Source organism: Lonchura striata, chromosome 4A (genome assembly GCF_050655825.1).
Source record: "Lonchura striata isolate lonStrDom1 chromosome 4A, ASM5065582v1, whole genome shotgun sequence".
Classification (NCBI taxonomy): Eukaryota; Metazoa; Chordata; class Aves; order Passeriformes; family Estrildidae; genus Lonchura; species Lonchura striata.
The window spans coordinates 19,671,552-19,696,698 of record NC_140742.1 but is presented as its reverse complement, the minus strand read 5'-3'; the positions used below and the strand labels follow the sequence as shown (position 1 = coordinate 19,696,698).

General features: G+C 40.9%; 1 protein-coding gene and 1 long non-coding RNA gene across 7 annotated transcripts in view; one reads left to right on the top strand and one right to left on the bottom strand.

The window, feature by feature from the left end:
- The window catches only part of HTR2C (5-hydroxytryptamine receptor 2C), a 248,622-nt gene that overhangs the window by 56,728 nt on the left and 166,747 nt on the right, over positions 1–25,147 (bottom strand). For all 6 annotated transcript variants that reach the window (XM_031504841.3, XM_031504840.3, XM_031504838.3 and 3 more), the window contains one exon: positions 131–773. In XM_031504841.3, the coding sequence (XP_031360701.1) occupies positions 131–515 (385 nt within the window). In that variant the 5' untranslated portion in view covers positions 516–773. The remainder of the gene's footprint in view (positions 1–130; positions 774–25,147) is intronic.
- On the top strand, positions 767–17,866 carry LOC146763308 (uncharacterized). The gene is made up of 2 exons (XR_014952420.1): positions 767–11,625; positions 16,736–17,866. It is a non-coding gene; the product is annotated as an uncharacterized LOC146763308 (long non-coding RNA).

Sequence of the window (25,147 nt, the reverse complement as noted above, 5' to 3'; positions counted from 1 at the left end):
ATAAACCTCAGCACAGACCCATGACCAAGTACACATTGACACTCCCCAAGCCACCAGCACAGCAGGTTGCTGCAGCCTCAGGGGACTCCCTGCAAAAGCAAATATTCAAACTAGGAAGGAAGGCACTTACCATACAGGACTGCAATGAGCGACACGGGCATGACCAGGATACCCACCAGCATGTCTGCTACTGCCAGCGACATCAGGAAGAAGTTTGTGGCATTCTGCAACTTCTTCTCCAAGGACACAGCCATAATTACCAATATGTTCCCCCCAATGGTCAGCAGGATGACAACCAAGATCAGAAGGGCTGGCCAATTCTTCTCCCTCAGGGACATCCGAGAGACTTCATCCTTCTCAGAGGTGTTAAGAGGATCAGATGTAGGCAAACTCTGGTTCAGAGTCAAATTGCTGCTTAAGGACCAAGCCATCAGACCACCATGCAAACTAAAATCCAGTGTAACAGACACTGTTGTTAAGCTGAGCAATATTCCAGTGCTACTTAAAGTGCTCATTGTCTGGGGCTGGTTTCTCTGTCTCTTAACCGTGCCTCAGAGACGATCCCTTTTCCAAATTCCAGGTCCAAGGCAGATGCCGAACATCACAAAACCTGAGCCAGAAAATAATTTGATCTTCCATAGTGAAGGAGACCTTACAGAAGTTAGTGTGGAGCTCTTCTAGTTTCCTTGGGTGTGGTAGAGGATGACCACTGACCACCAACCTCAAGGGAAAGGAGACTTTGCAATCTCCAGCTGGTTTCCAAGTTCACCATTCTGAAAAGTAAAGGAAAAGGATATTCACTGAAACCACAGTATGCACAACACCTTTATTCCCCATGCAACTGACATCCTTATTCTTCCCCCTCTTGCTGGCTAGGACATTCTCCAGACTGCAAGCAATTTATCTGAAGGATACAGACTATGCTTAAAATTATGGGGGAGAGAAGCAGAGAATCACATCAGTGTGCTCTGGCTGGTTAAAAGCTGATTATCACTAATTAAATATTTTGTGAAACCTGCAAAAGCAAGTCTGAAGAGCAAAATATGTTTCAATTGATATCCACTTCACAGATACTCTTGCTGCTCTGTAAAATAGTAATTGCACAAAATTCCAAGCAATCCAGATAGCGTAGCCAAGCACAGGGTAATCCATCACCTAAAACGGAAGGGTTTGGATATATTTTACATATTCCGAGGTAAAATGAAGGTGTTGTAAAACCCCTCAGATCTTAATGATTAACTCTCCTACAACAACAAATACTATAGTTCAGTTTCTATTGGGAAATGAATGGTGGATAAGATGCAATATTATTAGGCAACATTGAATGATCCTACTGGAACAAACAGACAACAAAGAGTTAAGAGAAAAGAAAGGGCAAACTTTCATAAAAGCCTAACACTTATTTCTGCTTTTCATCTGTTTTTGTGCCGCTGCTTCCTGCTGATCATGAGCATACAGACAGGCCAGTAAACCTAATCCCAGCAATCTGCTGCTCAGGACTACTGTCCCAACAGCCTCATCCCACGCACAGTAGGATCAGATTTCCTCACAGCATCTCACATGATTTGTGCTACTTAACAAAGTAGCTGATGGTGAGGGCAAGTCTGATTACCACCCCTGACTGCCCATGTAACACCAGCCAGAGAACATCATGCTGCTTCTTCTGAGGTCATTCAGCCTCATGCATTGGGCTAATCTGGTAAATTGAATGTACTCTCGACTTCAGGCACGTGTCTGCACCCACTGATGCTAAGGGCATGTATTCCCAGTCCTGTTAAATCATGTCCTCAGCAACTCAGTAATTCTGACTGCCAATCCTGTACAACTGATGAGAAACAACAGCTTTGCTTTGCACTTCTACTGCATTGGGGTTAAGCTCCTGACAACCACGTGCAGCACAGGTCTGAAAGCACTTAGTCGAGCAATGGTATGAAAGTGGACCAGTAAGCAGAATAAAATCAATAGCAGGCAACTTCATTTGAGCATATTCTCAACTTTTTGTTCAGCCCACAGGAAAAGAGCTGTTCTGTCACTGTTAAATAAATAACAAAATAAAAGCCGTTAAATGCACTGTGGCACATATCTGACACAGCAATTTGCTATCCAGGTATCAAAAGCTAGATGTAATTAATGATATTACATTAGATTTCATTTAAATAGGAAGTGCTCAGTATCCTATAATAAAATGTTTAACATTCATGAAGGTTTTGGAACCTTGTAAATGGGCTTTGTGCACAAAAATATTCCTTAAATGAGCAGTTCATACAATGAACTCAGATTTGCTTCTGCATTGTAGTTAATTACTCCCAGAGGGTCTCTAAACCTTATATTTAGGAAGAAGTGTTGCACAGCAAGGAAAATAATTTTGCAGCTGCACATGCAGATGAATGAACAAGTGGTCACTGGACCATTTTTTTTTCCAACTTAGCTAGTCTCAAAAACAAAAGAAAAGGTCTCTAGGAAGTTTCTAAATAACTTCAGATATTTTTCCCAAAACAAAGCTTTTAATTCAAAGCTGTGATGACAATTTTCCAAATCACCTTTCCACATTGAAGGAGACACTGGGCAGCCAAAGAATCATAGACAGGACATGACTTAACTCTAGATCATGAAAAAAACCAAACAACCCCCACACAAAACCACTCCACAGAAAGCAACTCCAAGATAAGGCTTCTGAATTAAAAGTGTCTACTTTTATAACAGCTTAGGTTTGTATACTGAAATGGTGAGTAGATTCATTCTCTCTTGCATTTTACATATTCAGTTTGAAAAATCATATGGGAAGTTGATTACTGGAATGCTCAAGACTGGACTCCACCTTCAGAATTACCTTCTTTGCTAATACTCTTGTTACTATTTTACACAGATCCTGACTTAAGTCATCAGTTTTCCTTTTCACTGTATCACTTAGTCTCCTTAAGGTAAAACTTTGTGACTAATTCCTTAGCTACAGACTTCTAAACACACCACTGTACCAGAAAAATAATTCATAATTTATTCATGGATTATGCATTTATTTAAGAACCATCTCCATAATTTTAAATTGAAACATGGGCCCATCACAGATTTTTTTTTTCCAATAGCTAACATCAAAGTACACATGCTGAATTTTGTGGTCAATCATCAATTACAGTTCAATTTACTACTGACAGTCCTTAAAATTATAATTTAAACATTCAGCAAAGCCAAATTATTTTCTATGTCACTCCTGCTTTTTGAAAAAGTAAAATAATGATTTCTTTTGGCACATTCTTTTCCTTCACTCTTTAAGTCCAGTTTAAAATAAACTGAAGGTAGAAAAATATTTTTGTCTATCAAGAAACACATGAATTATTTAAAGCAGAGGTTGGTATGCTGGAGTTTTACTTTTTTTTTCCTTTGAATTAAATGCATTTGTCTTTAGTTGTTTACCCTTCAAAGCTTAGAGCACTTTTTCCTGGAGAGAGACAGCTGCCTGCTGAGAGCTGGAGATGTTCCCTGGCCCCCAGCCAGGATCCTGCCTCTCCTGGGCACACTGCAGAGCTCCTGAGCCCCCCTGAATCACTGAGGGAACCTCTGGATGTTAACAATGTGCATGTGAAATTGGGTGAGAAATAAGGATTGTCATCTTAGCCCAAAAAAACAATCTGGGTTTCAGGCAGACTGAGGAAATACATTAATTCATGGTGAGTCTTGCCATAAAAAAAACAACCCAGAATACTTAATGATCAAAAGTGATGACTTTCAGGAATTCCCATCCCACAAGAGAAACAAAAACATCCAATGGCATCATGGGTACAAAGGCCATACACAAGAGAAATTTTCTTCTCCCAAACTATTGGCAGTGTTCAGTTCTCCAAGTCACATTCACATCTCCCCAATAACCAGATGAAAGCCAACAAGCTGATAAAGAACACATATTTTTAAATAAAAAGTTTTTCTTTCAGCCTTGACTTTGATGGTAGACCTACATCAGGGAAAAAATAAATCTGAAGTCAACTAAATTGAACTGCAAGTACTGCAATTTTTGACAAGAAAACAGTTGCAGATAGGTCACAACTATCTGAGCCAGATAGTCAGATGACATAAATTTTTATAGCTCCATTAAGCCCTTTTCAAAATGGCAAATAATTTAAAATTATATAATACACAATTTATGCTCAAGAAGGTAGATTTAAGGCTTCATTCTTCACTCTAAACCCTGCATTTCTTGCTATTTGCATCTTTATTTTTTTTTTAAATCCATTGCAAATTTAATTTTCAATTTTTCTGGAACAAAAGGTTGTTTTAAAATACAGATTTTTCATGGCAAACTTGCAAAGGGCCACTTTCATTTTAGTGATGCAATAAAGTTATATTTTTATATTAAGAGAATTCTATATTTTGGGCAGTTGGAACTCATCTTTCTCCTTTTTGTAGCAGCACTAGAAACATCCCTATTTCTGTGCAATTCTATTTTTAAACAGTCTGTGAGAATGCTGCAAGTCCAATAGAGATGACCAGGGTGATGTAGGAGGAAGCACATTAAATACTGGGTTTGGTTCAGCCTAGAGAAAAAGCTTTGAATAGGGTTGTATTTGCTGACTGCATCTACCTGCTGGTACTTACAGAGGAAACAGGGAGACTCTTCCACAAGATGGGCAGCAAAACAAGAAGCAATTGTGACCGTGACAGATCTTAGGAAATAGTGTATGAAGTAGGAAAAAAAAGAGATACATCTCAGTGCAGGTAGTCAGATAAGTGGGACACAAAGACTGTGGGATCTCCATCCTTGCAGAAGCTCAGAACACAGCTGGGATCTACCCCAACTCCCCATCTAACCTGGAAGTCAGTTCTTCCTTGAGAACCTTGAGGTTGGACTAGAAACCTTCAAGAAGTCCATTTCACATCAAATTATCCTATAAATGGACCAGAATTGTGCTTCTATGAAAAGCTGTTCAGCATGGGGATGCTTTCGAGCTCCTACCCTTAGATAGACACCCTGTGCTTGTCCCTGCTGCTCAAGCTCAGGATTAGACCAGCATATGCTCTCCCCTTCAGTTTCCCCAAGGCCAGAAATAAAAATGCATGGCCAGGTGGGAAAACAGAGCTGTGAGGGCTCCAGTGTGCCTGGTGTGGGATCCAGGGCCCCAAAGCTACCCCAGCTCATGCCTCATCACACCAGAGAGAGGCACACACCAGAGCCAGCTCCTCACCTTTCCCACCTGCTGAGGCCACATGTGTCTGAGGAGTCTCTGAAAAGTGGCAATTTTGGAAAGCCCCAACTCATTCTAGTCACTTGGCAGCATCAGGAAATCTCCTTGTCTTTTGAAAGCAATGCCTCCAGTGCCAACACAGAGGCAGTGTTTTCACAGTCACTGCAGCAGGGAAGGAAAAGTCAAAACCCAATGATTATTCTGGAGATATTCACTGTAAAGTTAACTGAAGTTTCAATCCAGAGAAGTGGTTATGCCTAATTTGACTATTTTCCTGAGCTATTCTTGTACTTAGGAATATATTATTAGCACTTTGTTTAGAGATTTTCTTTCCAAGAAAGAATTTGATACGTCCTCTTCTGTTTTGCAAGAAATTCTGGAATCTTTCCCAATAGGTACTGGAGATAAATCAATGTAAAAAAAATTTAATAAAACCTTAGGGAAACCTCCCGAAACTCAGTTTTTACCAGTCTCTTTTAATTCTGACACAGAAAATAACTATTTAATTACTTGTAAACTAAAATATGAGTATTTAATTTTTTCACAGCAAGAGAAAAATGGATTTTCTCAGATATGAGCTCAAGCAATGATATTTTGTAGGGTCATAATAATGAATCACTAGCATTCTGCCCAAAAGCAAATAGCATAAATTTCCCTCTCTGTATCTTCCTCATACTGAGTCAGAAAGGCATTAACTTATTTTCCAGACATTTCAAGGCAATACAAACACACAGTGAGATCTTAATCTATCTTCTGGCGGTAAGACCAGCATCCTTTTTATTTTCCCTTTGTGGGAGAGCACCTGGGAACCTCACAAGAAGATGTAGATACTCTGCCATTCCCTGCAATGATAAACTTGCTCTCTTGGCTCAGACATGCAGAAATACCACAACAGAATAAATCTGAATATTATCATACACTGTTCTAACTTCTTGGAATTATTATACTCTAGTTGTTCATATTTTCTATGGGTAGATATAATTCCAACCTGCCTCTCTGATTCTTTGTTTCTTTTTTTTTTAATACATATCCCGAGTGGCTGAAATTCAAAGCACATATTAAGGCTCTGCAGTTAGTGCATTTATCATGGTAGTCCTGACCCAGCTTTCTTGTTGCTTCAATAAATCACATTATTCATGAATCTAGATCATGCAAACTCCTACTGAACGTAATCAAACCCACATTCCTGGACTGACAACTGCACTTTTTGTACAACTATGCTCCTGAAAGTTCTTACTGAGCTTGACCAGCCCCATAGACTGTGTTGGCTATAAGGCAATATTGAGCCCTACCTCTAATTTCTGAGGACCAGCTGGAACATAAGGGACATTTATTTTCTGCCAAACTTTTACATCCTTAATGCAACAGTGTTGTGGATATTTGCTGCCTGGGACATTGAGCTTTGAGAGTCCACAGGATTCCCAAGGCAGCTCTTGTGGTTGTAAGGACCTTGCTTCTGCCTCCACTGCAGTGACATTCCCTCGGTCCCTTTTTAATTCAGCTGCACAGTGTGGTAGACATCAAGTATGACATTGTTGGAAAAATCTTGTGTGGCAGCTTTTTTACACTCATCTTTTCACGGTTCTTGTAGTAAACTATTGTTTAACTTTTTCTTCTTCTTTCTAAACTTTCTTCCTCTCTAGAAAACCAATTTTTCTTTTTCTCTCAAATGTTTTGCATGGCAGCTCTTTGTTTATATCATCAAAGTCTGTAAGTGAGCACTTACCCAAAATTAAACATAATAAACCAAAACAACAAAAACACTTGCTTAGCTTTCTTTAGCTAACTTTTTTGCAAGTTTTAAAGCCAGGCCTGTTTAAAAACTAGAAGACTTCACAGTTTTCAGCAGTTTCTGATGTATAGTGCCCTAACCCAAGTGTGGTTAGATAACTTCATAGCTGTAAGGGCAACCACAGCAAAATACACCTAAATATGTACATGCCTCTAAATAAAAAATAATCATCAAGTGATTTACATTCAAGTAATGTTTTAAGAGAAATATCACACCCAGTATCAACGGGCCTGGCATTCTTTAATGCCTGTGCATGGTTGGCAGTAGTGACAGAGAGCAGCAGTGTGAACAGGAGCTGAGCAGCTGAGCACTAAGCAGCTGTGAGTCACAGCCTGGCGCATACAGAGCACATCCATCCCTGCTTGGGGCAGCACTGCTGATTCACTCCTTACTTAGTAAGTCACATTTCTTAATCAAGCAAGAAATCCCTTGATGTTTCTCTCAGAGCTTTCTCTTCATTCCAGCTCTCTGTGCCCTCTGAAAGCATGCCATGGGATCATGGTTTTCCAGTGAAGACAGAGATTTCTGATGCAGTGACGTGGTGCTCACCCTGCACCTCATCCCACATGAGATCCAGGGGAAAATTCTCCCTTTCCTTTGCATGGGGGCCCTGAGCTCGGGCACTCTGAACCCTGGTGCCCCAGTATAGCCTGGTACATCACCAGCATGTGGCTGCTCACATGGGGTTCACATGGCTGAAACAGCTTCTCCCCCAAAACTGTTTTTCCAGTGAGCAGCTCAGCCTGCAGAACTCTCTACATTCAAGGCTCAGGGAGTTATTTTTTTCATAGACACCTCCTGCCTGCTGTGGTGGTACACTCTTAATATAGGTTATAGAGTGTGTCTCCTATTGTCATTGCTGTTCCGATGTCTTTAAAAAGAATAAATTACAGCATCACATAAGCCAAGGAAAAGGAAAAGAAAGCTCAAAGCATACTAAAAAGTGTGCCTAATGAATTGACAAATGGCTCAGGGCTTTTACTGTAATAGCTTAATTAAATATGTGTTTTCACATACCTGTGCAGTGTCAGAGAAAGGATTATTGAAATATTCAGAAGTTAATTGACTTATTGTTTATCTCATGCATAGCAACAGATGATAGAATAATTGCATAGAAAATGTAGCTACTCATAGGGAGTTTTCGCTTTTAATTTATTTTTCTTTTTTTTTTTTCTCCTGAGAAACTGACCCATATGGACCTAAAAGGGAATGGCTGACAGTATAAATTCAAAAAGCCAATACTTTTCTGATGTAAGTGCATTATATATATAACTGGAAATACTGATAAATCTGTAGTAGGGAAACTCTAATGATAAAAGTAGGTAGAAAATAAAACTCTTAAAAACTGGTATTAAAAAAAAACAGGAAAAGGACAAAGAAGATAAGACTGAAACAGTTACAGCAACTGGTCTGTGTGATGCCTTCATTTAAAGATAGGAAATTATCCACACAATTATAAACTTATTAGTTAGACCTTAACCAAGCAAAAATTTAGAACAGATTTAAAAGGAAAATTTGAAACACAAAAATGTGTGGAAAGTGCTGTGAAAGACAACATGAGTTTCCCAGATGTAAATTGTAAGTCCTGACTTGGTATCTTGGGATTTTGTTCACCTGTTCTGTAACCATTCTGTTCCATTCTTTAGGAAAATAAAATTTTAAGGAAAAAAAAAAAAAAAGCAGTGTCGCTAAGTCACACTTAATTAAACCATTTGATATGGTGTCACCAAGGAAGTTGTTATGTAAACTCCAGAGAACAAGATGAGCAGAGAAATTGTGAAGCTGCCATGATACTGGCTACAAAGGAGATGAAAACGGATTAGACTGGAAAAACAAAACCTGGTCTGGAAGTAAGGTGTCTGTTGAGGTTGGAAAGGTTTGATCTTGATAGTAAACTGGGGTTTTTTGTTTTCTTGTTTTTTTAATGTTGCCTAACAAAAACATTTACTTTGGGAATTAAATATATTGATAATTCAAAACTAAGATTCAACACTCACATCAGTAAAGGCTGGAATATAACACAGGAAAATCAGAATGACAGAGGGCTGAACAAATAAAATAATAGTGCCATATGGCACAAAAGCTGTGAATAACTAAAAGAATTTGGCTGTAAATTATGAGTTTATCAGTCAGATACAAAGATAATTACTTCAGTATCTGAGCCATTCATAGGCACAAGTGGGACATGAAAGAGACAAATATCATCCAAGCTATAGATATAGCAAGAAAGGGATTTCTGTAAGCTCCATCACTCCAAAAGCAAACAAATACTTGCCCCCACCCCCATCACACATTGACTGTTTGATGCCATAAGAGGCCACTTTAATCTGGATGCCTTATTCCAGATAAATTCTGCATTGTGATGCTGCTCACAGACCAAGCTAGGGAACATCTCTGAGCTCTTACACTATGGTAAATCACAAGTATTTTCAATTAAATGACAACGCCCAGGGGACCAGACAGGGCTCAGTATTGTCACTATTTGCAGTAGAAAACAGGCCAATTGTATTGAAACATCTTCAATGTGATTAGAAGCAGACTCTTTACTTAGGGAAATAATTAAATTTTCAAAGTATTTGACAATTTTAATAGACATCATCTAGGAATAAGTCAGGGTGTGTAATATGCCTGAAGCAGGAAGAAAAAGGCTCGTTAACTTTGAGAGAATAGACAGATGGGCAATGTTGGGGTAGGTCTTTGACAGCTCCCAAATTATGTAAGCAGAGGAGTAAGGAGTTGGATGCCACGCACATGTGTGCAGGAGGCATTTCCATGGGAGCAAATTGCACTGACACAAACTGTCATCTCTGACATCAATATATGAGTCAGGAAAATGAAATGAAGGAGACAAAACATAATTGAAAATATTCATTTTCCAGCATGATATTGTTATAGGTAAAAATGATCAAGCCGAATTAATAATTAATAAAATAGATTTTTATTTCATGACTGAGATTCAGTCTAAGACAGCCACAATCAAACGGACAGTGCCGAGCCTGGGATCGGCGCTGGGTGAAACACAGATCCGACCTCTACAGCATCAGACCTCCTTTGTTCACCAAGACTGTTTTGTCCGAGCAGTTCTTATACCATCTATTCCGCCTGAGGCAGGGTCTGTTCTTCTTTTCAGAGGTTCACATATTCATGTTCATATTCTTTTCTCTTCGTGGAGCTGAACAAAACCGTGTCCGGAAGCGATGTATGCCAATCATCGAGTTCCTGGAACTCGGTATTGAGATGTGTCTTCCTGATGGTTCTGGAGCGAGCCACATTCATTCGCTTGCAAATTAGGTCCTTCTCTCTGCTGCCAGCTGTGGTTTCGAAATACCATGAAGCAATCTTCCCGGCTCCAGGGCTCCAGCTTGTGTGCTTAAGAAACCTTATGAGAATATTTCTTACCAATATAACATACTTCTATTTCTCATAAGCACGAATTATCCAAACTACATATAACAATATGAAAGGCAAAGGAGGTCTGTAAAAGCTGATGTAATTTCGATTAACCTACTTCTCCTTATGAGCATAAACATGAAATAAGGATTTTGTACAATTCGGATTCTGTCCTAGCTGCGGTGTGCTGAAGTTGCAGCAGAAGGAGCAGTCCTGAGGTGCTGAAAAGTAGCAGGCGGGTGCTTGGCTGCATTTAACAAAATGGTTAGGATCACTGAGAAGAACATGGAAATAGGAGAGAAACTGTAGACAAATTCAGCAACAGAACAACAGAGAAAATGTGAAGGTTAAAGGCTAACAAAGAAATGTAAAAAACGACCTCTAGTCTCAGGGACACTCTAAGAAGGACAAATTGCGTTTAGAAATTCAAACAGTATCCAAAGCAGCCACTTCCTTTTTAAAAGGAGTATTCTTCCTATGTTACCTAAAATGTGTGTGAAATCTCTCGGGTGCATCAGCAGTGTTTTCCAGACAGGCTGTGGGTGCTGCTGTGTGGGGTCAGAGACACAAGGGGAGCTGTCCCGATGTAAGCAGTGGTGCCAGGTGAGATAAGTAGAAGATAATTTGTTCACTGTAATATGCTTGCTTGTCTTAGTTTGCATAAGAATGTACTGTGGTATGTTAACCTAATTTGTTTTGCATAAGATAGTGGCTAAGAATGTACTGGTGTGTCTTTGAAATGCTTATTTGCTTACAAGGTGATAAGGAGGTTGAGATTAAAGTCCTGGGCGTGTGTGTATCTGGTCTGCTTGCTGTATCTCAAAAGAAGAGACTTAGAAGCTATCACAACGACCAGACTCAGACTACATTTGGAGAGTCACGTCTGCAAGGAGAAAAGGGGGGATAAAAGGAAGGTTGGGACAGAACATTTTTGCACGCCGTTGGTGGAGCAGGAGACTCCCCGGCCGCCCAGCGCTGGATTTTTGCCTGCCTTACTCGCTTGCTAATTTTAAATAAAATTGCTTTATTGAATTAAGACACTTCAAATTGCCGTGTCACAATTTATAACAATTTGGTGCCGTGACTCGGATGGAGAAGTAGATCAGTCGCTACGGGACGATCGGGAGGCGCCCCGCCCTTATGGCGGCCCGGCTGCCCCAGGCTTTCTGATCACTCTCCACCGACGAACCTAAATTGAGTAACGGGCAAAGGAGAACCAGTTACCCCTGTAATCTTTGTGCACGAAGAACCAGCGAAGGCGTAGGACGCGTGAGTATAGGCCGGTTTTCCGCTCGGTTTGGGGTGGTTTTCCCGGGGTGCTGTGTGTGAGAGGTCTCGTAGAGACCAAGTGAGTGTGGACTCTGTATTAGTGCGTTTTCCATTCCCCGCGAGGGGCTGGGCCACGAACCAGGGGAGCACGTGTGTGAGAAATTAGTGCACTCCGGAAGATGGGACAGAGGAAAAGCAAGCCCTCTGGTCCCATGGGAGAGGGGACCCATGCTAAGCTTCCCCAGATTCCCAGGGATAGCCCCTTGGGTTTGATGATAATTAATTGGGATGCTTTCCCATCTAGAAAAGGGAAAGACAAAGTTAAAATGATACATTATTGTATGGAAGTGTGGGGGGGGGAAACAAATTAGGGGAGACCATTTGTATTGGCCGGTATTCGGGTCCTTTGAGGATTGGATTTGTCAGGCTCTAAATATATATGTTAACTCAAAGGAAGCCTTTGATTCAGAAGAGAGCGAATATGCTTCCCTGTGGACAGTTGGGGAGACAAGGACAAAACTATTTGCCTTATCAGCCAGGGAAAAGAACAAGAAAAACAAGGAGGAAGATAATATGCCCCCCTACGTTCCTCCTCCATATATTCCTCCACTCCCACCCCCTGCTAGTCAAAATATATATCCCCAGCTGCCTGCGGAGCCGGTTGGCCCCGGGGTCCCCATGGCTCCTTCAGACTCTGATGATGAGGCAGAGAGTGGAGGAACAAGGGAAAACAATCGTAGAGTAACTAGAAGTCAGACTAGAAAAAAGGAACAGGAATTGGGGATGTTTCCCCTAAGAGAACAAAGCATTGGTATGATCCCGAATCCCCAAGCGGGACAGGAAGGTCAGCCACCCCAAATAGCAGGGGTTGCCTATGTAACTGTGCCTTTAGACTCTGGGCAAGTCAGGGACTTTAAGAAGGAAATGGGACATTTGTTGGACGATCCTCTAGGAGTGGCAGAACGGTTGGACCAATTTTTGGGGCCCAATGTATACACATGGGAGGAGTTACAGTCAATACTAAGGATTTTGTTCACGGCAGAGGAAAGGAGGATGATAAGGGAAACGGGTATGAGGATATGGGATGACGAACACCACCAAGGACCCTTAGCAGATATAAAGTGGCCCCTACAAAATCCCCAGTGGAATAACCAGGATCCCTTGCATCGCACTCACATGGGTGATTTGCGAAACATCATCATTCAGGGAATAAAACAATCAGTTCCGCGGGGGCAGAATGTGAAGAAGGCTTTTGGATTACAACAAAAAAAAGATGAGGATCCCACGGAATGGTTAGAGCGCTTAAGGAAAGCCTTCCGCTTGTATTCTGGGATAGACCCTGATACCCAGGAGGGAGAGGCGGTGTTGAAAATGCAGTTTGTGGCAAATGCATGGGTAGATATTAGGAGGAAACTGGAAAAGTTGGACGGATGGCAGACTAGAGGATTAGAGGAGCTCTTGAGGGAAGCGCAGAAGGTTTTTGTGAGAAGGGAGGATGAGAATTTCAAGAGACAGGCGAGGATTATGGCTGCAGTTGTGCGGGAAGGGCCTAACCCTAATTTCCGTGCAAGGAATGTAGAACAAAGGGAGAATCGGGAGCAGAGTTATATTTCTAGGGAAGGAAAAGAAAGAGGTCGTGAAATTGTCTGCTTCTACTGTGGAAAGAAGGGACATATGAAGAGGGGATGCAGACAACGGATAGCGGATGAGAAGGCCTTTAAGGAAGATTAGGGGTGTCAAGGGCTCTATTTGTTGGGGAAGAAACATCATAAGGAGCCCTTGGTAAAGCTTAAAGTAGGACCCCAACAACAAGAGATGGAATTTTTAGTGGATACCGGGGCTGAAAGATCCACGGTGCAAGCCTTGCCGCTTGGATGTAAAAAGTCATCTGACACTGTACATGTAATTGGGGCAAAAGGAGAGCCCTTTGAGGTATCTGTTATCAAGGATGTGATGGTAGAAACTGATTCCAAATTTGGTATAGGTTCTTTACTACTGGTACCTGAAGCAGATTACAATTTATTAGGGAGAGATCTGATAATAGAATTGGGTATTAATTTAGAAGTTGTAAATAAAGAATTACAGATAAAGCTCTGCCCTTTAAGGGTAGAGGATGAAAAGAAAATTAATCCTGAGGTGTGGTATACCCCAGAAACGGTGGGAAAATTGCAGATTAAGCCTTTTTCAGTGGAAATAAGTGATCCTGGCAAACCCGTAAGAATAAAACAATACCCTATCCCTAGGGAGGGAAAATTAGGACTAAAACCTGAAATAGATAGGTTATTGGAAAAAGGGCTTTTAGAGCCCTGTATGTCTCCCTTCAATACTCCCATCCTGCCTGTAAAGAAGTCAGATGGGTCCTACAGATTGGTACACGATTTAAGAGAAATAAATAAGAGGACTTTGGCCCGGTTTCCAGTAGTTGCAAATCCATATACTTTGCTGAGCCGTCTGGGACCTGAAAATCGATGGTATAGTGTTATTGATCTAAAGGATGCCTTTTGGGCATGCCCCCTGGATGAGAAAAGTAGGGATTATTTTGCATTTGAATGGGAGGATCCGGCAACACACCGGCGGCAGCAATTAAGGTGGACGGTTTTGCCGCAGGGATTCACGGATTCACCTAACTTATTTGGCCAAGCTTTGGAACAAATTCTTCAGGAATATAAAGTAGATAAAGGGACGACCCTGATTCAGTATGTGGATGATTTGCTTATTGCTGGGACAGGAGAAGAAACAGTGAGGCAAGAAAGTATTAAATTACTAAACTTCCTAAGCCTAAAAGGACTAAAAGTATCCAAATCTAAATTACAGTTTGTAGAGGAGGAGGTGAAGTATTTGGGGCATTATTTAAGTGGAGGGGTAAAGAAGATTGATCCTGAAAGAGTAAAAGGAATCCTCTCGATTCCAGCCCCCAGAAATAAAAGGCAAGTTCGTCAGCTACTAGGGTTAATTGGATATTGCAGACAATGGATTGAAAATTACAGTCAGAAGGTCAGATTCCTCTATGATAAATTAAGCCAAGATAGCCTAATGAAATGGAGCCCCACGGATGATCAGCGACTCCAGGAGCTCCAGAATGATTTGGTAAACGCGCCAGTCCTCAGCCTACCTGATTTAAAAAGACCCTTCTATTTGTTTGTTAATACGGAGGGAGGAACAGCATACGGGGTTTTAACCCAAGAATGGGCGGATAAAAAGAAGCCTGTAGCATATTTATCTAAATTACTGGATCCAGTGAGCAGAGGATGGCCTACATGCTTGCAGGCTATAGTAGCCACTGCCCTTTTGGTAGAAGAGGCTCATAAAATAACTTTTAATGGAAAATTGAAAGTGTTATCCCCACATAATATCAGAGGAATCTTACAACAGAAAGCTGATAAATGGATTACAGATTCTAGACTTCTGAAGTATGAAGGTATTTTAATTGATTCCCCCAATTTGCCACTTGAAGTGGTTACCTCGCAAAATCCTGCCCAATTTTTGTATGGGAAACCCTGTGATGAAAAGTTAGCACATGACTGTTTTCAAACTATTGAAAGTCAAACAAAAATTAGACCCGATCTGGAAGAGGATGAATTAGACGAAGGGGAGCGATTGTTTGTAGATGGTTCTTCTCGGGTTGTAGAAGGAAAAAGAAAGTCAGGATATGCTATAATTGGGGAAAAAGATTTAAAGGTAATTGAATCCGGACCACTAAGTAACTCCTGGTCTGCACAAGCTTGTGAATTATATGCAGTACTCAGGGCTTTAAGGTTATTAAAAGGAAAAATTGGAACAATATACACAGACTCTAAATATGCATATGGGGTAGTGCACACATTTGGAAAAATTTGGGAAGAAAGGGGACTTATAAACTCACAGGGAAAAGATCTAATTCATCAAGAGCTAATTGTCCAAGTTTTAAATGCCTTAAGGGGCCCGGCTCAAATTGCTGTGGTCCACTTAAGGGGACACCAGAGAGGATTGGACTTTAGAAACAGAGGAAATAATTTAGCTGACCAAGAAGCCAAAAAAGCAGCCCTACGAACTCAGGGGAACATGGGGCAGAGCGACACTGTATCTGTGAACTCCCCCAAAGAAAAATGGCAAATATATAGTTTTACCACTCAAGAAAAGGAAAAATTACAAAAGATGGGAATTGAGGAGGGGTCTGATGGACAATGGAAGCTCCCAGATGGGAGAACTGTTTTACCTAAAAGCAAGGCCTCAGAAATTTTGCAAAGATTGCATGACCAGACTCATTGGGGAACTCAGGCATTAGTAGATCAATTTGCCACTAAATATATGAGTATTGGAATCTATGATTTGGCTAAAAGAGTAGTGGGAGATTGTCTGATCTGTCAAAAAGTAAACAGAAAACATCTTAGGGAAAGACCCATGGGAGGAAGGGAATTAGCTCACAGGCCTTTTGCCAAAATACAAATAGACTTCACTGAATTGCCTAAAGTGGGTAGATATAAATATTTGTTAGTAATAGTAGATCATCTCACCCATTTTGTAGAAGCTTACCCCACTACTCGGACTACTGCTCAGACAGTGGTCAGAATATTATTAGAAGAAATAATCCCTAGATATGGGATAGTAGAAACAATAGATTCTGATAGGGGACCTCACTTTGTGTCCAAAATAACTGAGGATATCTCACATGCTCTGGGAATTAAGTGGGAATACCATACCCCATGGCATCCCCAGAGTTCGGGAAGAGTGGAAAGAATGAATGGGGAACTAAAAAAGCAATTAACCAAATTAATAATAGAAACAAAATTGACATGGGTCAAGTGTCTCCCTTTAGCCCTATTGTACATAAGAACAAGACCCAGAGCAGATGTTGGGATTTTCTCTTTTGAAATGCTATACGGGATGCCATATGATTTGGAGGAACCCCGAGACCACCCCCGGTTGAAAGACTATAAAATAACCTCATATATTATTGCCTTAATGAAACGCCGCAATGAACTTTGGGAAAAAGGAATCATTACGCAAAGACCCCCTTTAGATTTAAAAATACATAAAATACACCCAGGAGACTATGTGTTAATAAAATCCTGGAAAGAATCTACACTAACCCCACAATGGGAAGGTCCTTATCTTGTGTTACTCACTACAGAAACTGCAATTTGGACTGCAGAAAGAGGATGGACACATGCCAGTCGAGTAAAAGGACCAGTTAACAACACTGTGTGGCAAGTAACCAGCCCTCCCGGGAACCTGAAATTGAAGTTACAGAGAAACTAATGGACTCTTATCAGATTGAATACACATCAGACTTATATTACTTAGATAGTGGGCTAATTAGTAATTCAAGTGTTAGAGTAAAGTGTAAAAATCAAAATTGTAATTGCTATCCTTTTGTATGCCATATCTGTAAGGTGTGTGGGGAACGGTGGTGGTCACATTGCAACAGAGGGTATCCTCCACGAGGAACTTGCAATTCCTGTTGGAACGTACAAAGAGAGATTACAGCTTGGGTACTGACTTGTAAAGTGACTAGAGGGGAAATCCGATTGGAATCTAAAGAGTGGTGGGAAATTTTCTCAAATTACTGCTACCATACAAACGAGCCGAGCCCATTTGTGGCAGAGATCATAAAAGGCCTTTGTAAGAAAGACCTAAAAGGGGTCAGTTGTACCGCACCGGAGGTAAAAGATCAGAATTGGCGTTCTTATTGCATGCGGCAAGGCACTAGAGGGCATAAATCCCCTCCTGAAGAATACTCTTGCTGCCAAGAAGATGGTACAACCTGTGGCTCGAAGCACCCGAGTCGACAGGCGAGGCAGAGGAGTAAACAGCTGTGGAGGAAGGAGCCCTCAGGATGGAATACGCAAGCAATATTTGCGGAACTACCCCGGGACTGGGAGTAACAAAGGCAGAAATAGTTTTTGGGCTCAAAGGTATAATTGTTGCAGTGTGAGAAACCAGACCCCACATGCCATTTGCTTACTGCTTGTGATTTTCCTTTGTATATATTGTAATACTGCGGAAGTAACTACTCATGAACCTTTCAAGTGGACTTTAGGAAGATGGGAGGATTCGCGAGTTATAAGGAGCAATACTACAGCTGGAGCTCCCACTTTCCAGTTACCTGTGGCATCCTTAGGTACTGGTTGGGGTTCCCATTGGGTTTCATCGTTTTATATGTGTCCTGCTTCAAATCCTGGTAAAGGGTATTGCAATAGTCCTGGACAATATTACTGTGCATATTGGGGTTGTGAAACAATAGCTGGTACATGGGACCCCCCCACTCCTGATCCATACATTAAGGTGGTCTGGAAGCCAGATGGTTGTATTCCTCCCGGCTACTGGACAGGTCATAAACCCCCAGAAAATATTTGCAGGAATATACAAATTACTGCATTAAGGCCAGAGGATAGTATATGGTTAATTGGAAAAACTTGGGGCGTTCGCTTATATTCGGCTGATTTTGGCAATTTTGGTAGCTTAATATTTATAAAGAAGGAACTTGTGCCCCCTGATCCTGAACCTGTAGGGCCAAACCCAGTGTTATTAGAAAAGAAGGTTGTTTTAGCCAACCAAACAAAAGAAAGGGATCAGACCCAGAATAAAATTCAGAATGAAAACACTCCAGGAGACGAACAGGAAAAAACCCAGGAAGGTAATATACTCTGGAAGGTTATGAAAGCAAGTTATGGTGTCCTAAATAGAACCAACCCAAAACTGACGGAAGACTGTTGGCTGTGCTATAATTTAAGACCCCCATTTTATGAAGCCATAGGGGTCACTGCAAAGCCCAGGAGAGTGAATGGAACTAATCCGAATCAGTGTTTTTGGAAAAAGGGTAAAGAGACAACACCGGGGCTTACCTTGGCTCAGGTAACAGGGAAAGGGAGATGCATAGGAAAAATCCCAACACAAAGAGAATACCTTTGTGGAGTAATAGAAACAGGTGGAAAGAAACCGGCTGACTGGCTATTGCCAGCAGCTAACACTAAGTGGGTATGTAACACTCTGGGTGTCACACCGTGCATCTCACTGAAACTGTTTAATCCAAGCCAAGACTACTGCATCCAGGTAACGATTATGCCCAGAATTACCTACCATACAAGTGACTACATATATGAACAACAAACTGTGCCAGAACACCACCTAATAAAAAGGGAACCCCTCACTGCCCTAACTATTGCAACTCTCCTTACCATCGGAGGAATAGGAGCTGGAACTGGGGTGGCATCCCTAGTAAATCAACAAAAGGAATTTAAAGCATTAAGAATTTCAGTAGATGAAGATCTGAGTAAAATTGAGCAGGCCATCGATGGATTGGTAAAATCATTAAGGTCCCTATCTGAGGTAGTGTTGCAGAACAGAAGGGGTTTAGACTTGCTATTATTACAACAAGGGGGATTATGTGTAGCCCTAAAGGAGGAATGCTGTGCATACGCTGATCATACTGGAATTGTTACAGACACCATGGCAGAATTAAGGAGAAGATTAGAGCAGAGAAAGAGGGAAAGAGAGGCACAGCAAAGTTGGTATGAATCATGGTTCAATCAATCTCCTTGGTTAACTACCTTGCTATCCACCCTTGCAGGACCTCTGATACTGATAATATTAGGACTGACCTTTGGGCCATGCATCTTCAATAAGGCAATAAAAATAGTAAAGGGACGATTAGAGGCAGCACATTTAATGCTCATTAGGGCAAAATATGAACCCATACACAATGTAGATGAGACCCTAATACTAAGTCACCAGGAGTTACAAAGATTCAGTGAACAAAATAAAGATGAACAAGAAAAGGGGGAAATTGAGATAAGTAGAAGATAATTTGTTCACTGTAATATGCTTGCTTGTCTTAGTTTGCATAAGAATGTACTGTGGTATGTTAACCTAATTTGTTTTGCATAAGATAGTGGCTAAGAATGTACTGGTGTGTCTTTGAAATGCTTATTTGCTTACAAGGTGATAAGGAGGTTGAGATTAGAGTCCTGTGTGTGTGTATCTGGTCTGCTTGCTGTATCTCAAAAGAAGAGACTTAGAAGCTATCACAACGACCAGACTCAGACTACATTTGGAGAGTCACGTCTGCAAGGAGAAAAGGGGGGATAAAAGGAAGGTTGGACAGAACATTTTTGCGCGCCGTTGGTGGAGCAGGAGACTCCCCAGCCGCCCAGCGCTGGATTTTTGCCTGCCTTACTCGCTTGCTAATTTTAAATAAAATTGCTTTATTGAATTAAGACACTTCAAATTGCCGTGTCACAATTTATAACACCAGGGGACCAGGCTGTCCTTCTAGGGTCACACCAGCACGGCTATACCAAAGGGAGGGCACCAAATACACTTCTATTCAACCCCACAGAGGAAAAATAATGAAACTATCATAGCAATTCATATATGAATCGGGTAGAGTCTGCATTTTAATGGCTGAAACAAAGACAGCTGAACTCTAATGGTGTCGATTTTCTCTTGCAAGTGATTTCTAAATTACTTCCACTTTGTCAGCAACAAAGTAATATCTCTGTGAACAGCTCAGAGTTAAGGAAGTGACAAACCACCAATTGTCAAGTGGAGAAACACAACACACATCCACATACACAGAATGTAGGTTTGAAAGATAAATACTTCTGTTCCTCTGGAAACAACAAACCTTTCACATGAGGGAAATTGACTCCATCAGAAACAAAAGAAACAAAAGGGCAAGTCCATCATTCGTGGCTTCTGATCTCCAACAACTTCACTATCAGCACAGACCCAAAATAATTTGGGTGCTGGCACTATTGATTATAAGTGAATGAGAGTTTTGCTGTGCCCAGTGAGACCAGCAAAAGTGTGTTTGAAGGCAACATCTGAAGTCTTTGAGCCAGGAGTGTGTTCCCTTTCTTGCCAAAGTTCAAACACTGGAACAGTTTGAGAAAGAAATTCCTTTAGCTCATAAATACGACTACAGCACACAGCAAGCACTGCACGGAGAGACATCAAACGAGGTTGCAGAGCCAGAAAATCAGCAGGAGAGCAATCTCTCTGGACAATGAGCCCATTAATTACCTCTCTGCTCAGTGTGGGGATGAGGATAACACCACTACAGCCAGATTGTGTCTGGGAGTCAGCTCTGCCAGTGCTGAGCTGCATCAACGGGAGTTTGGGATTCCTGATCCATGCACACCTTGTGACAAATAGATACAACTTCTCTGCAGGCGGGATTAATTAATTACACTGACCTGTTGACCTAGTAGCAAACAGGAAAGCCAAGCAGCAAAAGCCCAAAGCCCTGATTCCTGAACTGCTACCAATTTTTTTCCCCATTTCCTGCACATTACAGTCAAAGGGAGGTCTTGTCCCCTCTACCAGCCGGCTTGGAACAGCTGCAGAAACAGGGCCTGGGTATATTTGTGCAATAACGCAAACACCTCTGGAGTTCTGTGTCAGTAAATTGTATCCTACATTTTCATTTTTCAAAACCACTACCAATATAAACAAATTATCATGGAAATATCTAAAGTAACAATATTTTAAGCAGCTTTACACCAAGCAGTGTAACCTTTACAAACACTTTAATAAATAGTAGTAGTCTAAAATTGAAACTATTATGTTACTTCCATTAATTAGCAGGCAATAAAATACTTCCCTGTGCTGGTGACCAAACAAATATCATAATGTAATTTAAAAATGACACAATAATGTTTATCCCTCATACACATCTGACCCTCAGAGAAGATTTGAGTATAAAAGGCAAAAAAGTAGACAACACATTTTTTCAGATCTCAGTGTTACCAAGCTAAAGGAGCCCAAATAGATACTAGTAGTAGTAACTACTCAGTGAGGCTACTCAGTGTCTGAGATTAAAAAACAAGATGTTTTCTATGCTATCTGTGTAGCAGTTGCCTCTGGGCAGTTTTCCTTATCTCCTGTTAATGGGCCCATGAATGTCTGCCACATGGCTCAGAAATAACTCCGCCCAGAAGCCATTTTCTGTTTAACAGATGGTCAAGGACACAACCATGACTCAGAATGACATCAGCCCATGGTGAGATGCTCTGCCCAGGTGGGAGGAGCTAATCATTCTCACCTAGATATATCCTGGGCTTTTTTAGACAGAGAGGCAGCCTTCCCATAGGTTTCCAAGAGGACACAGCTGGGGTTTTCTACTAGACCAACTACACCTTTTCCACAGGACCACTGCACAAATAGAAACTACATCTGCCACTCCCAGAGGACTGCAGCCACTCCAGTTTGGACTGCTACCAACACGCTGGCCAAAGGGGTGTCAGGTTGTATTCTGACTTTGTTGGTGGTCTTCCTTTTGTATCATTGCATATATTTTGTCTCTTTTCCCTTTTGCCAAAAATTTGTACTTCTGATTTAGAGTTCTCACTGGTTTTGCTTTCAAACCAGAATAGGCTGAAATCAGCTTCATCCATGTGAGTCAACAGGAGCATATCCCAGCCTGTTGATGTTGGGAATCAGTTTGTGGGGCTGAACGTCAAGGGGTCATGGCACAACACCAAAGCCAGGGACCTCATAAATCGGGAAAGTTGGACAGGACAGAACGCACATCCAAGCAATACGATTAATCCAATGTTCTCCCCTTTATTAGTGAGAAGATGGCAGTTTATATACATTTCTATATAGTTTACAGTTTACAAAGGCACTCTGATTGGCACGCTAACATTGTTTACCTTTGCCTTAAGGTGGTCAGGCTTTTCACACTGCAGCTCTACTCTAATTCACACTCAGACAACTCATTACTTTGTAGTTACCTTTCCATAATCTCTAACTGCGCCACAACTGAATTCTCACTGCATCAAAGGCTCCTAGGCCCCACCAATGCCGCTTATCAGGGCCTAGTTTAAGTGGGTAGTTCAATTCTCACTCCAGACATAAATCATGCCCTCTCTTTCTCAGAAATTCTGTAACAATTCCCTCTTTTCTTTTTGAGCTACCCAGGCTGACTTGAAGTTGCGGTGCATTATCTGTTGCATACACTATAATAAACACAGTATAGCGACTAAACTAATTATAGTAATACAGAAAAATACAATAGCAAAATGAACTAAATCTCTGACTCAACTAGCAAAACCTGAAGAATTGAGCCAATTAGCAAATGGAGGGTCTACAGTAACAAGTTCCTTCATGTTGTCTTTCAATTGTAATAACTGTGAATTGATTGAAAGTGGTCAGCTAAAGTCCTGCAACACGTCTTCAAATTCTTCACACCCAAGTCCTTGTGCTAAAAGAAGGAAGTCAATGGCAGCTCTGTTTTTGAAGAACTGCATGACAGGTACTACCTATATCTGTGGCAAGCTCACTTAACATTTTAGATGGAACATTAATTTACTTTCCTGTCCAGTGGGCGCCAGGATTTTCAAATATGTGAGAGCTTGCACTGAAGCAACTCGTGGAGTGAAAAATGAGGCTAGTATTACAGAAGTGTGCCCTACTACATATTTCTCATGTTCTTGATTGACCTGTTTAACATGAAAGGAGAAAACTTAATTCTAAATACAAACTATAACTTATGATAAACTTAATGTTATGCATATAATTATATAAATTGATTGTCCCTCTTTTTCTCTTGCCATTGAAAAACAATGGCGAAATGAACAGAAAAGTCACAGGCATTACTAAAAGCCATTAAAACTTAGTAATTAAATTCTATAACATCATTAAAAACACACATCTATGAAAAAACCCAAAGTCCACGATCTTCTGTGGGTGAAACAAAAATCTTTGCACAATCTATATTTTCTGTGCATCTTCTGCTCCTGCTTGTGGAGAGATCAGTGCTTTCTTGCAATTGATAAGTTCCACATTCTTCACTGAAATCCATCCAGAGTCTGCACCTGTTCAAACACAAACAAACCCAACACCCCCACAGGGACTGGAGGATCTTTTTCAATTCTGTTCTGTAAAATTGCATAGAGAAATGGAAGATGACAACATCTTTGGTTATAAATGTGAGAAAAACATCAAGAGCAAGACAATGCATGTAGTAAAGAAACTAACAGCAAATAAAAATCAATCAGATAATACACAATTAACATTACATATAAAATCACAGTTACCAAGTGCTACACTATCAAATGGACATCCCAGAGTCTGCAGCAGCTGATAAACCTTAAAACAACAGAGATTTGGATAAAACATGTCCAGATCATGTCCTTCCCTTTGAGGCTCAGCTGCCCTATATGGTCAAATTGTCAAGCCAAAAGGACTTGAATGCTTTTTGATGCAGAAAACACCTGGGTCAGTCACACCATCCACGTAGAGCGAGAGCTTGGCCAGAGGTCAAACTCTAATCAGAGGATATGTTTTAACACATTACAAAACAAAAGTCTAAAAATAACAGTTATCAGTAAAAACCCTATGATCAAAATTTATCAAACCATCAAATAATTGAACCTGTCTAAAATTGCCTTCAAGACAAAAATTCTCTAAATACAACAAACCCTTTCTTCAGAAATCTGAAAATTTTGATGTCTGAAATCTTGAACCAAAATTTGGACAATGAATTTTTAAAGGAAGATGAATTGCAGCTGCATAAAAGATTGGATAAAGAAAACACATGAGTAGTTAAAAAATCAAAAACACAGGATCCTGAAAAAACATCTTGTAATCAATCACCTAAAGAGACAATAAAACATATGAAAACTGACTGTAAATACTATAACAACACCTTAATACCTTAATACCTTAATAATAATTCTTATCACAAAAATCAGACAACTCACATTATATTATCAGGTTATCAACAAGAAATGCTTAAAATAGTTTAAGACAATCCTTTTAAAGCATTCATATAACATTAGTAACAATCACTACTTATCTTATAATTACCTACAAAAACTTAACAATAATCACTATTTATCTTATTATCTATAAAACTTAAAAATCATCATTATTTGTATTATTATATATAAAAACCCAAAAACAAAAATCAAAAACTCAATACCAACATTCCATCTGACTGACTTTTCTCAAATCTTTGGTTTTCAGAGACATTTTTGGTAGTTAAATCATTACTAATACTTCTATCTTTATACAGTGATTTCCATCTGTATCGTATTTGAAATAACATTGATTCACATAATGTTCATCCTTCTTTGTATCTTGGAGAACACTCGGTACTGCTGTACCTTCCTTTACGTCTCTGACTCTTGTAAGGAATCGGAAAAACGCTGTTGAAATTTTTGCTGTAGTGTTGCGATCCCGCCATCGGTGGCGCTGCTGCCCTCGGCGTTGTCGCTGCCATGGCAACCAGGCTGTGCCGCGTCTCGCCGCCATGGCCGGGTGCTGGGGGGCCACCCCCGCGCAGGCGCACTGCCACTATGGCTGTGTTTGCAGGGAGATGAGGGGCGGCGCCGGCTCTCTCCCGTCCTTGCTGCGTCATCGTGGGGATGGGAGAGGAGACGGCCTCGGCACGGCCGCGCCCCGCCTGCTCCGACTCCAGCGCGGCTGAGCCCCCGGGAACGCCCGTCTCCCCCCTTGCGCTGCTGCTCGGCAACAAGGAGCCTTCCGTCTCTCGGCTGATGTCCGCTCCGCCCCGGGGCCGCCTCAGGCTCGGTAG